Source organism: Pristis pectinata, chromosome 4, assembly GCF_009764475.1.
Source record: "Pristis pectinata isolate sPriPec2 chromosome 4, sPriPec2.1.pri, whole genome shotgun sequence".
In the NCBI taxonomy this organism is placed as follows: domain Eukaryota; kingdom Metazoa; phylum Chordata; class Chondrichthyes; order Rhinopristiformes; family Pristidae; genus Pristis; species Pristis pectinata.
The window spans coordinates 91,241,100-91,257,113 of NC_067408.1; the positions used below are offsets into that span (position 1 = coordinate 91,241,100).

The window sequence follows — 16,014 nt, forward strand, 5'->3', positions numbered from 1 at the left end:
TTTGGATGCAGAGGATGTGTGTGAGGTTCTGAATGAGTATTTCCCTTCAGTATTTACCCAGGAAAGGGACATGCAGGGTGCAGAAATTGGAACTGAGGGTGTAAACATGTTAGGGCACTTAGAGGTCAAGGAAGAGGTAGTGTTAGGTCTCCTAAACAGTATTAAGGTGGATAAGTCCCTGGGGCCCAATGGGATATACCCCAGGTTACTGAGGGAGGCGAAGTAGGAAATTGCTGGGGCCTTGACCAGTATCTTTGTGTCCTCTTTGGCCACGGGTGAGGTTCTGGAGGATTGGAGGACTGGAGAAAAGAACAAGGGAAAATCTGGGGAACTATAGACCAGTGAGTCTCACGTCAGTTGCAGGGAAATTGCTGGAGAAAATTCTGAGAGATAGGATATGTGAGCATCTGGAATCCAATGACTTGATTAGGGAAAGCCAGCATGGCTTTGTGTAGGGCAAGTCGTGTCTTACTAACCTGGTTGAGTTTTGTGACAGGGTGATGAGAGTGTTTGATCATGGTAGAGCTGTGGATGTCATCCATATGGACTTCAGTAAGGCATTTGACAAGGTCCCACATAATCGGTTAATCAAGAAAGTTCTGATGCATGGGGTCAGTGGAGAATTGGCTGTGTGGATCCAGAACTGGCTTGCCCACAGAAGACAGAGGGTGGTGGTTGAAGGGATGAGTAGTGGTGTTCCACAGGGATCTGTACTGGGACCTCTGCTGTTTGTGATGTACATAAATGACCTGGATGAGTATGTTGATGGGTGGTTTAGTAAGTTTGCAGACAATACCAAGATTGGTGGAGCTGTGAATAGAAGACTGGCGACAGATACAACGTGATATAGATCAGCTGCAGATGTGGGCAGAGAAATGGCAGATGGAGTTTAACCTGGATAAATGTGAGGTGTTGCACCTTGGTAGGACTAATGTCAAGAGGTAGTACACTCTCAAGGGCAAGACCCTTAACAGTGTTGAAGAGCAGAGAGACCTTGGGGTGCAAGTCCATGGCTCATTGAAAGTAGCTACACAGGTAGATAGGGTGGTTAATAAGACTTAGGGAATGCTTGCATTTATTTATCAGGGTATTGAGTATAGGAGTCGAAGTTACGATGCATCTCTATAGAACTCTGGTTAGGCTGCATTTAGAGTATTGCGTGTAATTCTGGTCACTTCACTATAGGAAGGATGTCGAGGCTTTAGAGAGGGTGCAGAGGAGGTTTACTAGGATGCTGCCTGGATTAGAGGGCATGTGCTATCAAGAGATACTGGACAAACTTGGGCTCTTTTCTCTGGAGTGGTGAAGGCTGAGGGGTGATCCGTTGGAAGTGTATAAAATTATGAGGGGCATAGATAGGGTGGACAAGCAATATCCTTTTCCCATTATTGAGCAATCCAGTACCAGAGGGCATGCATTTAAGGTGAGCGGGGTAGGTTCAGAACAGACGTGAGGGGTACGTTTTTTACTGAGAGAGTGGTGGATGCCTGGAATGCGTTGCCTGATAGGGTGGTGGAGGCAAAGTTATCGGGGCTTTTAAGAGGGGCTTGGATGGGCACGTGAATGAGAGGAAAATGGAGGGATATGGGCATCCTGTAGGTAGGAGGGAGTAGCTATGTCGGCACAACATTGTAGGCCAAAGGGCCTGTTCTATGTCCTACGCTCTAAGGCACCCACAAAAAAGGTGGGGTAAGTGCAGTGTTTGATGCTATAGCAACTCCAGATCAGATATGAAATGAAGACAAAAGTGCAATTTTGCCCAATGGCTATTACATTTATTTAATACAATTACTCTGTGCCTTTTATGGAACAGTTGTTGCTGGGCTCTAAGGATGGGTGGTTAAATCATTCACCATCTGACTTGACTGGAGCCCACATGCCACCCAACTATTCCCTGGCACTACATCTAGTGCCTTTTACTGAGTTGCATATTGTATGGGATCCATCTCTATTTGAACTGGTAATTTTCTGTGGCTACTTACATTGGAGTCTTAAAAAAAAAATGATCAGATGGTCCTTGTGTATCTTATTAAATTTTTTTTTTGTTTAATTTATTTTTTATTTACAGTGTGGCCCAATGAGTCCACGCCGCCCATTTTAAACCCCCAAATTAACCTATCCGTACGTCTTTGGAATGTGGGAGGAAACCGGAGCACCTGGAGGAAACCCACACAGACACAGGAGACCACACAAACTCCTTACAGACAGCAACGGGAATTGAACCCCAATCTCTGGCGCTGTAATAGCATTGCGCTAACTGCTAAGCTACCGTGGTTCAAATGCACCCAACACTCCACTGACTACTCATGGCCATTTTCTTAGGTGAAAACCTGACATGTGAAACTTGCAAGTTGGTCTAGGTAAATGTGGAAAACTCCATTTCGTCAATCTAAACTTGATAACAGAGGTTGAAGTATAGCTTAATGTTATTCTAAACTGGTATCTGCATAGCAAGATTTTTTTGTGTGTGCTGAATGCACTGGATCACTTTAGCACAGCACAGAAGGAAAGGGTGCCGAGGATCATTCAGCTGCCAAGGTGCTTGCTCGGTCTTTGGTTCATCTAAGTTATAAGAAGGAAACTAATAATGTGCTGTTCCTTTTCAATTCCAGCCTGTTTAAATAAACTTAATGCCTCTAACAAGAAAATCTACCTGAGAATGTCCTTGGAATCCATATAAAAAGAACAGTGCTACCTTATGAATTTATTTACAAGCTTATTTAGAAACATAGGAAGCACAAGAAAACAATGTGTTTATGAAAACAAAGTAAGCCAATAGCAATATTTGGAAAGGACTCATTACTTGATTATGTTATTTTGTTGGGACATATTGGAATAAAGAAACTTTCAACTCATTCCATTAAATACTTATTTGCTCCATCATAAACACCATTGGATTATCGGCTGAGTGTAGAGCATATCTTAAATATATGCTTCTAGCTTTTCTGAAAACTGTAACATTCTATGCTGAAGCATTTCTCATCTGTATGACCCTTGTGTTGATGTTCACTGGTTGTAATTTGTTTTTTTTTTCTTCGTAGCTAATATGGATGATATCCATATTTTCTGGGAATCCGATTCTGAAGTGCTGTCATGTATGTCTTCAGGGTGGTACCCTGCTCCAGAGGTTAAGTGGAAAGACAAATTTGGGAATGATTTGAATGAGCACAGTGAAAAAATACTGATGAGAGAAAGCAACGGATATTTCAATGTGTCCCACAGTCTGAAACTATTTGATGAACAAAATCAGTATATCTGCTCCATATGGCATAAGTGGATGGACAAGCCTAAGCAGACTCGAGTGATATTCTCAGGTAAGTTTATTTCGAAGGTTATTACTCAAGCTATTGTTAATTTAAATGAAATAAACAAACATCGCTGTTGAATACAAAGAGAAACAAAGGAAGAACAAGAGAGTGGAAACTATGTAAGGATGAAAATAGAGGAGAACCAGAAATATTTAAATGAGGTGGGAAATATAAACTTTAAATAATGCTTTGTCACTTAAGTATCATCTTTTACTGCATTCATTGGAAATTTCGTTCCATAGGTTTTTGAGTCAGAAAGTAAAGCCCAGCTTGAAATTTTAAGAAATAAAATGAGTAAAATTAAATAATGCTTATTAAGAGTTGAGTGATTGCATTGGGAGAATTCTTGTTAACTTCACAAATAACTGGATTAATGTTTAATTAAAATAGCTGTTGAGGTTTTATGTAATTAATGAAGAGGTATTAAGTGGCCTAAGTTCAACTAAATCTGTAGAAAAACAGCACAGTTTAATTGAACATAGTTTTAACCTTGTATAGAATGTATTAGTGACTGTTTCCAGGTTCCACTGTATTGCAACACACCAGGAATTTGTACGCAGACTTTCCATTGGAATTAGCACTTGCAGGGTAATATTGCAATGTCGGTTTCCAGTGTTGTAACATGATTTGTCCAAAAGGCCCATCCTCTTTCACTCACAGATGATCCAGCTTTTACCAATGCTGATTGCTCTAGGCCTCTGTTACACACCCAGTTTTCATTGTTCGCCATTCTCCTTCACAGCATTCTGGATGCTGTCTCCCTGTTCTAGGGGCGGACCATAATCAACAGAAAGGCACAGTGTGATTCCACCTATGGTTCTGGCTTTATGAAGTTTTTGGAGCGATCTAAAGAGAAAAATCTTTCCTTGAACGTTACCTTTGTAAATATGCCAGTAATTTCAGAGGTCTAAATGAGAGTATGTTAGCACAGAGTGAGTGTAGCTTCAAATGAGTGCCACTTCAACAGATTGCAAATTTAGTTTTAGATAAACATGGGATTTAGTGAAACAGAGGAAAGAGTTGCTGCCTTTGCACTTTTTAATAAATAAATCAGAGCTAAATCACTAAGAAGTCCACATGGTAGAGATTTTGATCGCAATGCAGATTTGAAGAATGCTGTTTTCCAACTTCAAACTCTAGCTTAAACTTAGAAAGTAAAGTACTTCTTAAAAAATATAAGTTCATTACGGCAGAGTAACAATTTAGTAAGAATTTATGAAAGGGAATAGAAGTTTTTGCTTCATTAAGAGACAGCTGAGACCTATTGCTTCCATGTGGAAACTTGAGGAACTTCATGTGTGCTAGGGAACTTGAGTTCAGGTTAGAATATACCAGCTTGATGGTAGCTCAAGTCATTGCAGAGCATAAGGGAAGATGAGAATTTCCTTAATTATGTTTTACAGACAGGTGCCACTCCCCTGTCTCAGTGTTTGGGTTGGTAAATGTGTGGCCATCTGAAAGGGCAGGAACCACAGCAGTCTTCAGGGGGTGTGTTTCTCCATTACCAACCCTCAGTGCATTAGAGATAAGAGATTGGTGGAGGTAATGATACCTTGAAGGAATACCTTGGAGTTGGAGAGTTCAGGGACAGGATGGTGAAATTCTAGACCAGATTACTATTGGAAAGGAGGAGGTATTAGATGTCATGGCGGGCAAGATGGTTAAAACCCCAGGACCTTGTGACATGTAAGGTATGAAATTGCTAGGGCCCTGACAAAGATCTTTAAATTTTCAGCAGCCACAGCTGAGGTGGCTAGTTAAGGACAATATTAAGCAATTAGGTTCCAGGATAAGATATCTTTATTAGTCACGTGTACATCGAAACACACAGTGAAATGCATCTTTTGCGTAGTGTTCTGGGGACAGCCCGCAAGTGTTGCCATGCTTCCGGTGCCAACATAGCATGCCCACAACTTCCTAACCCGTATGTCTTTGGAATGTGGGAGGAAACAGGAGCACCCAGAGGAAACCCACGCAGACGCAGGGATAACATACAAACTCCTAACAGACAGCGGCTAGAATTGAACCCGGGTCGCTGGCGCTGTAATAGCGTTACACTAACCACTACACTACCATGCCTGCCCAGATGTTCAGGAAAGCAAAATAAAGATGTAGAGGTAGAATGACATTACTAATTCAGTAGGATATTATTATGCAGGAAAGAGCAAACGTCCTTCAGAGATCATGTATAGGAATCATTTGGTTAGAGTTAAGAAGTGGGAAGGGATGACTGATGCTAATGGCGTTATTCTCTAGATCATATACAAGTGAGGGAAGAACCAAATATGCATGGAAAATATGAAAATGTAGTTGATCTATAGTGTTGATATTGAAGGGCTTCTGTTAGCCAATATTGATCGCAACAAGAGCAAAGAAGACAGCAAAAAGCTATAAAATGGGGGCTGTTGGAGAGTGAGAACACAAACATGTACAGGACTATAGAATATGCCCAGCAGGACAGGCTAATGGAGAGAGAAAAAAATGAGCCAATATCCCAGGGGGATTATCTGGCCTGATCCGATAAAGATAGAGAAAGTGAGTTACCCAGAGTCATTGAATTTGATATTTAGTCCAAAAGCCTGCAACATGCCCAGGCAGAAGATGAGGTGCTGTTCCTCAAACATGCGTTGGGCTTCTATGAACAAAATATTGTGTAATCTCTTCCTAATTGTACCATTAACTCACCTTATCCTTGGGTCAATCCTGGCCTCATCCTATCAGAAATACTCCCTTTGTCCTATTCATCCCTCTTCCACCTACCCTCTAGCTTGATACTAGCCCGTGTTCTCCACTTCCCAGTTCCAACAAAGGGTCTTCAATCTGAAATGTTAACTCAGTTTCCCTTTCCACTTTGCTGCCTGATCTGCAGAGTGTTTCCAGCATTTTCTCTTATTTTATATTGATTTAGGAAGTTCCCTTGTTATTTCAAATTAAATGTGTGATTAAAAATGAGGTTTTTGTACATGTTGAACATAAACTGTTGCAGTCTCTAACAGTTTTGGAGGAGGAATGTCAAGAAAAAAAAAGAGCTACATTAGATTAAGCATATTTAGAACTTTGAGTAAATCAAAATGTACCTACTTTGGGAAGATTGGGAAGATATACTTGAATATTATGCAGCACAGATGGATTAACTAAGTTTGGCATAATTCTTCTGGTTGGAGGTCATGAGAAATTGTTAGTAGTGCAGAATGATTGACAACAGTTTCCTGGATTCCACTAACCAAGTGGTCTCCATAACTGAGAATTTTTAAACAAATTTTCAAGACTATCTTGTTGGTAGGAGTGCAGAAAACAGATGTGCACGGTTTAATACTCAGTTCAACTGTTGTACTGCAGTTTTAGAATGCTTCTGTTTACTTTAGACCTGAGCATGAAATAGACTAAGGTTAACTAAAATAAATCTACAGAATTACAATCATTTTAAGATTATTTCATTATGATAGCCCTGTTTATGTATATACAGCATTAGCAGAAGGAATTTTGATTTTTTTTTCCATTTCCTTTATTTTCAGATGGAAAAAGCCTTATCAGTGTGGATGATGGAGAGAAATCGTCAGATTTGTAAACAAGAAGATGTGTTTCTCTAAACGCTGTCCTTACACCTTACATGGAAAATTCTGATTTTTATTTCTGCTTCTTTACTCTTGATCATGACGTGATAAATAAATACTTTAGGTAGTGGAGAAAGTCTAAAGGTGAGTTGGGAAGAAATGCAATAGTTATTTGTCCATCTTTTACCTAAAGCTTCAGAGTAAATTGCTCAGGCTTTGTGGCTTGTCCATTTGATGAGGTCTAAACAATTGGCATGAGTTTCAGACAGGCATCGAGCAACATGTAGAGATGTTGGTCTGTACAGATCCCTTTGACCATAAGTTGAATTTATCCCACCAATTGTCTTTTGATACATTTGAAGGAAGAGATTTTAACCCTGCCCACCAGGTAGAAGACCAGGTCAATGAGTGGCCACTCTTAATTACCCTCTCTCTCCACAGCTGCACCCTTTCTGATTCAATTTACTACTTTCTTTGTCTCCAACTGCCCTTTTTAAAGCAGTTGTTATCTTGGCAACTTTGGTCTCCAGCCTATCTTGGACATTCTTTTGTTCTCTCTACCCCTGCCCTTCTCTGCTTGTTTTCTTATTTTTCCAGTTCTGGAACCTTGACGGGGGTCGTTGATCCTGTTTCTCTGCCCATTGATGTTATTTGACTTGCTGGGTGCTTTTTGCATTTTTTGTTTTTGTTTTAGATTTCCAAAGTCTGCAATTTACTGCTTCAGTTTAGTATCCATAATGTTAATTGAAATGTTAATCACATATAGTTCTACTAATGCTGAACGGAAATTAGTTTTTTTGCCGAGTTTTATTGCCTAGAAAGGCCGTTGGAGATGGTTGTTGCAAAGTAGTACAAGATTAAAGTAAAATAAAGGAGTAAAATAAAATAAAGGATTAAAGAATTAACCAAAATGACAAAAATATGATTTGATCTCCCTGGAAGATATAAAAAAAACAAAGAAAGAGGTGATAGCTTTTCAAAAGAAGGGTCACTAACCTGAATCAAGGACTCCATGTGTTTGGCCCCTTGCCTGGCCACAAATGCACCTGATAAAAGTCTGAGGGACAGTCAACTTGGAAACCAACAGAATGTATGTACACGAATGTGAAGTGGGTTACGTTTCCCAAGTTGGAACCCACACTAAATGTTGTGTGTACATTCCCACCCTGTAGGCAGTACAGAACTGCCATTGCATTTTCTTAGTTGGAAAAGCAGAGGAAGAAATAATGTGTTGAATCGGGTGCACCAAAACATTAGTCGTTGGGGGGAGCAGCAATAGAATGGGTTCTCTCACAAGTAAGGGAAATGGCAGGAGAGTTGGAGAAACCTAAAAGGGAAAGTGGTATGGAAGGTCAGCTTTTGTGTTTAGAAAGAGGAACTACAATGCAGGGTTTTGATGGGACTGGAGAAGTGTCTGCTGTTTGATTTGGATGGGGGAGTTCTGGGGATACTAAATAAGTCTAGCTGAGTTAAGTTGGGATGACATAAAACAGCATAAAAGGGAGGTTTATAGGTATGAGAAAGGTGATACATTTCAGATCATGATATATATTCTGTGTAGGAGAAACAGCAGAAGTGTTTGGTAATGGTCTGTGGTCTGTAATGAAACACAAGGAATCACAGCTGGTTGGCAGTGTGCCCTCTCCTGACATGGCATTTTATTAAAAGGTTCTATGCAAGCAATATGGTTTCATACTGAGCCTTTTAATAAAATGACTGTCAGATTTAATTTGGGAGAACATGACAGAAGCTAGTGTGTTGAGGAAGTTAGTTGTGCATTGACGCCAATAAGCATTCAAATATATACAATGATACAGAACTCAACAATTTTGGAGAAGTATCTGAAATGAAGGATGCCAGTGAGACTGTGTTTTAATTGTGGCATTTCTATACTCATTGCCCATGATTAAAGAGCAATTGGGTTTATTATCCAAAATTTCCTGTTCTTGCATGACTAATGCACTCATTGGCAAGACTTCTTGGGTGTATCTCAGTGGGGAAGTGAGCTTTAGAAATATATTAATCATAAGCAACAGCCTCTAATATTCTTTGTTAGTAATAGCATAATTTGATTGTCAAAACTGCTAATCATATAAATAGCTGTTTTAAATGCATACTATGTACTATTGAAGTCCTATAAATGTAACTGTAAGCATGATGGATGCTTGACCAAAGTAGGAAATTCAAAGGTCAAGAGGGGAGAGTCAATAGTTTAGTACTGTTTGTTAAAGATGTTATGGTCAGCATAAGGATGTTAATTTGTGTTGGAACCTTGAGAACCAGGACCATGGATGAAAAAAGGTGAAGGGAGAGAGAAGTTACAAATTGTAAGACTCCAGATTTGTGCAACATGAGGAGCTGAAAACATTGAGATATCTGGGACCTTGTGTCTTGACTTGCATGCAGAATATTATGAACATTGTGGAGCACAAGTGGGGTGGACTTAGTCTATGAGTGAGATACAGCTATAAATGAGTCTTTATTCAATCCAAGCATTCAGGGAGAGGTGTACTGATGGGCATATTTTAACAATCTAAGGCCCTTATCATTCCTCTCCCTGCATATTTCTACTGCATTGAATAAAGACTCATTTATAGCTCTGTCTCAGAATTCCATTGGGTGTTTGATGACAACAAATATTTTTCAGCATTGCTTTGAATTAAACATGTATGAAGACTGCTGGGAATTGTCACACAAGTGTGAGTGAGAGTGCTGCTGGATGTTAGTCAGTCAATGTCTATTCAAGAAAGTGAGAGCCGTGTGAGATACAAGCCTTATGTATCATTTAGTTCAAAGATTAATGTTTTACCGTATGTCGCTTTATTTGCAAAGAATTATTTGCAAAGAATTATTTGCAAAGAATTATTTGCAAAGAATCTTGAAGAAAAAGCAAAAGTATAAGTTCTATTTTTCTCTATTTTAAGCACTTAATTTTAATAAAAACAAATTCTGTTCCATTCCTCTTTCCCTGTGTTTAAGTGATATTTTTGATATGAATTAATATTAGTTGGATTGTGACATGAATTCCACAAGGGTACTATTCTATTAAATGTTCTGAATTACGTGAGAGTCTCAAGTTCCAGATACAACCCCCCCCCCCCCCCCCATGTATTAAGAGAGGGAATTTTGAATTGGCAGTTTGGGAAATGAATTTGACTTGGTTTTAAATGTAAGCAAAGTGAAATGGCCTAGATAGTCTTAAAGAAACACTTGGAGACTTGCAGACAAAATGCTGGGGTTTCATGGGGATTTGATGATTCAAAAATTAAGGAAGTAGAAAGATGGTATCCTTCACACTATAGAGAACTTAGAAGAGAAAAGGAAGAGAAGGTGTTTGATTAATAATTTGGTGACAGGAATCAGTCCTGTAAAATGGCTTAAATAGAATGTAGTTCAACTGACTAAGATTACTACTCCTCCTCTGAATGCAATTTGATTGACTGTTTTGTCTCCTCATTTGACTACAGGTTGACCATGCCAAAGCCCCCTCCAGTTCGACTTTCCCTTTAGACTGCAGTACATTTGTTGGGGTTGTTCCTCCCTTGGCTGCATTTTGACAGGAGGGATCACCTCGTTCTTTGGCTTCAATTTGACTGGCTGGATTCACTCCCTCTCTGACTGCCTCCTCGTCTGACTGATCGGTTTCTGGGTCTCTCTGCCTGCAGTTTGACATCATCTACTTTTCCAACTGCAGGTCAACTCCTCCAACTGCAGTTTGATGGACGTATTTGCTTCTTCGGTTTTACTGTGTCTAGTACTCCCCTACGACTGGTTTAATTGTCCACGTTGGCTCATCGGACTGAATTGGTTGGGAAACCTGACTATACGACTGACTAGGTTGATTCCATTTTTGACAGCAAGTCAAGTGACTAGTTTGATTTGGCCAACTAGCTCATCACCTCCAATGACTGCAGTTCAATTGCCTTGGTTGTCTCCCTCTCCACCTGCAGTTCAGGTTGCAGATTGATTCACTAGATTGCATATTCTGACAGCAGTTTGACTGATCTAAGTTGTGTCCTTCTTTCAGTCACCTCAGTCAATTCCTCAAAATGCAGTATGACTGACTAGTTCAGCTCTACTAACCACAGTACTCACATTCCCACCTCCCCATTCTTATTGCTACTTTCCACTGATGTGTGAATGTGATCAGTGCCTAAATGGTTTCCTTTACAATGTTTCTTCGTTGTTATTGCATGGGCCCAGTCTGCTGGCCCCAAACGTTAACACTTTGTCTTCAAAAGGAAAGCTTCAGTTGTAGTGTCAGATGGAGAGAAAGCTCTTGGTGGACAAGGGCTGTCGACTTGTTTGCTCCTAATCCAGACCAACTCTGGTGGTGCTGCCGAACCAAAATTACAAATCGCTCCCCTCCATGTCAGTAATAGAGAGGGCCATTGGAATCTCATCTAGCGAATCCCATTGTTTCCATCACTCAGACTGGTCTGCAAAATTCTCCATAGAATCATTGTCAGATGTTGCATAATCTTGCCTGCATGAGGGGAGGCTGTTACCTGCTGTGCACCAGAAAGAGAGGATGGTGATGGTTGATGGTGCTCCCTGATACCTGTCCAGGTGGGTTAAAGTTAACCAACTCAGAACTCTTTTAAAATGTTTATTGAAACTAAATAATGTTACGACTAATATACTGTAAAAGGCTATGAATAACATAATATTCAACAATGAAGGAAGCTACAAAAGAATTATATGATATAGGATTGCATGGTAAGAACTGTTACAGACCATAATAACATACCAGGCATTTCTGCAGCTTCCATACTTGAAGAATCTTACACAATTTTTAACCCTTAACTAATTAATTTTAGCCCCCTAGACACAATGCACCCCAGGACGGAGGAGAAGAAGCTGCTCCTGAATCGTTGAGTGTGGGTCTTCAGGCTCCTGTACCCCTTCCTTGATGGTAGTAATGAGAAGAGGGCATATCCCGGATGGTGAGGGTCCTTAATGATGGATGCCGCCCTCTTGAGGCACCACCTCGTGAAGATATCCTCGACGGTGGGGAGCATTGTGCCTGTGATGGAGCTGGCTGAGTCTACAGCCTCTTGCGATGCTGTGCATTGGAGCCTCCATTACCAGGCTGTGATGCAACCAGTCAGAATGCTCTCCACCATACATCTATAGAAATTTTGCAAAAGTCTATGGTGACATACCAAATCTCCTCAAACTCCTAATGAAGTAGAGCCACTGGCGTGCCTTCTTCATGATTGCATCAATGTGTTGGGCCCAAGACATGCTTGGAGATGTTGACACCTGGGAACTTAAAGCTGCTCACCCTTTCCACTGTGGACTCCTCAATGAGGACTGGTGCGTGTTCCGCAATCTGGTCCACAATCAATTCCTTGGTCTTACATTGATTGCAAGGTAGTTGTTGCAACATCACTCAACCAGCTGATCTAACTCACTCCTGTACACCACCTCATTGCCATCTGAGATTTTACCATTCGTCTCTGAACGCAGCCCTAAAAAAAAGGACTGCAGCTCTCTACTTGTATCTGTGATTCAACTCCTAAAGACTCTAAGCAATGCTCTAGTTCATTCTGAATGATATTGCCATTGCATTTACATGCCATGAATGAGCTTGAACAACTGCTGCTATCCATCATTGACACTATGGTTACACAGAACCAGTAGTTAACAAATGAATGACAGGATCATGAAGTGTTCCTCACCATCATGAGGGAAAGCCCTGACCCAGAATCTGCTCGGGTATAAAATGAAACTGTACCCAAATCTGACCTGACTATAGCCAAACCATATCACCCTCATAGAGTACTTACAGAATTTTCTACACTCAAGCCAAGCTTTAAGCACATGGATTAAAATGGGAGGAAAATACTTATGTTACATGGATTTTGCTATTCATCAAGGGTAATAAGTGGAGGAATGGGACTCTTGGGAATTCTCAGATTAGCTGGTATAAACTCAATGGGCTGAATGACCTCCTGTGTCACAATACACTTTATTAATTACAAGGAATTCTGGTCAGTAGTGAGTAACCAATAATGTAGTATTTTACACATTATTACAGAAAATTCCCATCAGACTTTTATATTGAAGAACACTAGCATTCTAGTACTTGTTTCAGAAAGAAGGAAATAGTCCAGTTGGCTCTTTAGTAACAAGGGTTATCTTTTGAGCCCCTGGCCATCACTGCAAAATATTGCCAACATTAACATTTTCCAGTTCACACCGCAAAAGGGAAAATTGAGTCTGAGTGGGAGCTTTGCCATCATTTGACGTGCTCTGTGGAAAAGGAACAGCGATATCTATAGCTAGAGAGATTATCTCAGCAATCCATGTGAACACTGCTTTCTCCAACCAATAAAAGGTTTGATCACCTTATTATCCCTTAGACTGCATCTAATTACTTTCAAAGTCAATCCATGTCTTTGTTCCTTTCTCAATGATTCTGCATTTCAATTCAAGTTTTCAATTACTTTTTAACACAGACCCAGCTATAGAATAGAATTAAATCTAAACACTGAATTTGATTTTTCAAGCATTTTTACATCAGAATTTACATTAAGTATATTTTTCCACTGTGCATTCATTTGTTCACCTTTCAGATGTTCTTAAATTTAACCCGGTGCTCTGCCTTGACCCTGCCTCCTGCCTCCAGTTAAATAAGAAGTCATCTGATGAATGGTGGCCAAGCTCACAACATCTGTCATTCAAAATGAGGACAGAAACATGACAAAGGGTGCTCTGTGCATTGTTTTGCTGGATGTGGTCCAAGGAGTCCACAGCTGCTATTTCGATCTTACAGACCTTGAGAAATTATATGCTGGTCAGAGCAGAAGATGACAATGGCAACATAAATTAGATTGGAAACCTCCCTGTCATAGGACATGGATGCAGACTTTCTGTTTCTGCTTGTCATGCCAGGCAGAGCTGTACATATTATAGAGCCATAGCCATGGAGGCATGCCGCACGGAAACCAGGTTCCTTGGCCCACTAAGTCTGCTGTCCATCAAACACCCATTTACACCAATCCTGCAATTATGCCATTTTATTCTCTCCACATCCCTGTTAACTCCCCTGACAACTCACCTGCACAGCAGGAGCAACTTACAGAAGTCAATTAACCCACCAACGGGCATGTCTTCTGGGATATGGAAGGAAACTTAAGCACCCAGAGTAAACATACACAGTCACAGGGAGAACATAGAAACTCCACACAGGCAGCACCAGAAGTCAGGAATGAACCTGGTTACTTAAGTTGTAAGGCAGCAGCTCTATTCTCTGCACCACTGTTGATCTTGGATAACAACACATTGGAAGTGTCAGTGTGCACCTTTATTCTGCAGACAGACTTCCAACCATAACTTTTTCAGCAACTTTATGCCACTCTGACTACCAAATCTTTATAGGATACCCAGTATATTTTTCTGGAATGGTGTATATGAAAGCTCAAACAATGGCATGGATAGGAATTGGGTTGGCAAGGAACTTCCTTGTCATTTTTTTAAGATAACATGGGGATGGATGTTTATAGAATCTTATAAATTAGGCAAGTTCAATAATGAGGAACTTGAAAACCTGGACGACCAGACTTTTCTCCACTGCTATCAGACTTCTGAACCAATCACCTCTTTCACATCCCATTCCCTGTGCTGCCATGCCATGTTCTCAAACCCTCAATTCTATTTCTTCCATTATTGTCACTTTAGTATTTTTGCACTACTTCAGCTTACACTACTGTACTTTGCACCGTTCCATTGTTTTTGCACCCATTGCTGCCTTTATTGTTGTATTTATTATTATCATGTGCACTGTGAGCTTCACACAAGCAAGGAATTTTACTGCACCCTGGTGTATATGACAATAAACTAATTAAATCTGAAAATTTTCACAGAAAAATGAGCATAACAAATCATGTAATTAAAGGTCAGGTAAAAATCTCAAGCATGAGGAACAGCACCTAATCTACATGTTGCAGCCTTGTGGATTCAATACTAAATTCTACAGCTTCAGGTAACTTGATTTCTCGGTCTGTGTCAGTTGCCCATCTGTAATATTAGCTCAGACTCTGCCCTACTCCCACTTTTTTCCTCTGGGAGTGGAGGATACACTCAACCTCCCACATTCTTATGTCTATGTTCTCACCCTCTTACTGCTCCCATTAACTCATTGACCAGATAACTTTGTTCACAGCCTGTTGCCATGGCCTCCCTGGTTTTACCCTATCAGAAACATTCCCCTTTCCCACCCACTTATGCTGCTGCTTTACCTGTTTCTTTAGCCTCCTTCCCAGTTCTGACTAAAGCTCTTCGACCTGAAACATTACTTCTGCCTCTCTTCCCACAGATGCTGCCTGCCCTGCTGAGTATTTCCAACATGTTACGTTTTCTTTTGCATTCTTCCACTCTGCCATCCATAAAATCAACTAATCCCCCAGATAAAATTACACTTTGCACTAAAGATCGAAATAGTTCTTTTTTTACACCAAAACATCTCAGTAATATGAAAACAAAGCATCAAACAGCAGTGGAGAGAAATTGGACCAATTACACTGGTCAAAAAAAAGAAAGCATACCTCGAGTTTAGGAGGTCAGGGATGAGTGAATCCCTTGATAACTATAAAAAGATTAAGAATACTCTTAAGAGGGAAATCAGAAGGGCAAAGAGAGGATATGAAATGGATCTGGCAGGTAAGGTTAAGGAAAATACCAAAGGGTTCTATGGATATATTAAGAGTAAAAGGGTGGCTAGGGTGAGAGTAGGTCCCCTTAGAGATCAGCAGGGCTGCCTGTGTCTCCAGCCACAGGAGATGGCTGGGATTTTTAACGAATATTTCTCCTTGGTGTTTACTGAGGAGAAAATCATGGTTGCTTAAGAGATAAAGGAAACAAGTGGAGATGTTTTGGAGAACATTCATATTACCAGGAAGGAGGTATTTTGAGCCTTATGGCTAAATCCCCAGTCCCTGACCAAGTACATCCTTGGACTTTGCGGGAGGTGAGAGAAGAAATTGCAGAGGTCCTTGCAGTGATATTTGCTTCATCGTTAGCCACTGGTGAAGTTACCAAAGACTGGAAGGTGGTTAACATCATTCTGTTGTTTATGAAGGGGAGCAAGGAGAAGCCAGGGAACTACTGGCTGGTCAGCCTGACATTAGTGTGGGGGAGTTACTGGA

At 40.4% G+C, this 16,014-nt stretch overlaps 1 protein-coding gene across 2 annotated transcripts in view; it reads left to right on the top strand.

The window, feature by feature from the left end:
• Positions 1 to 9,819, top strand: part of vtcn1 (V-set domain containing T cell activation inhibitor 1) — a 28,207-nt gene extending 18,388 nt beyond the window's left edge. For both annotated transcript variants that reach the window (XM_052013772.1, XM_052013773.1), the window contains 2 exons: positions 3,042 to 3,314; positions 6,824 to 9,819. In XM_052013772.1, the coding sequence (XP_051869732.1) occupies positions 3,042 to 3,314; positions 6,824 to 6,876 (326 nt within the window). In that variant the 3' untranslated portion in view covers positions 6,877 to 9,819. The remainder of the gene's footprint in view (positions 1 to 3,041; positions 3,315 to 6,823) is intronic.
• The last annotated feature ends 6,195 nt before the right edge of the window (positions 9,820 to 16,014 follow it).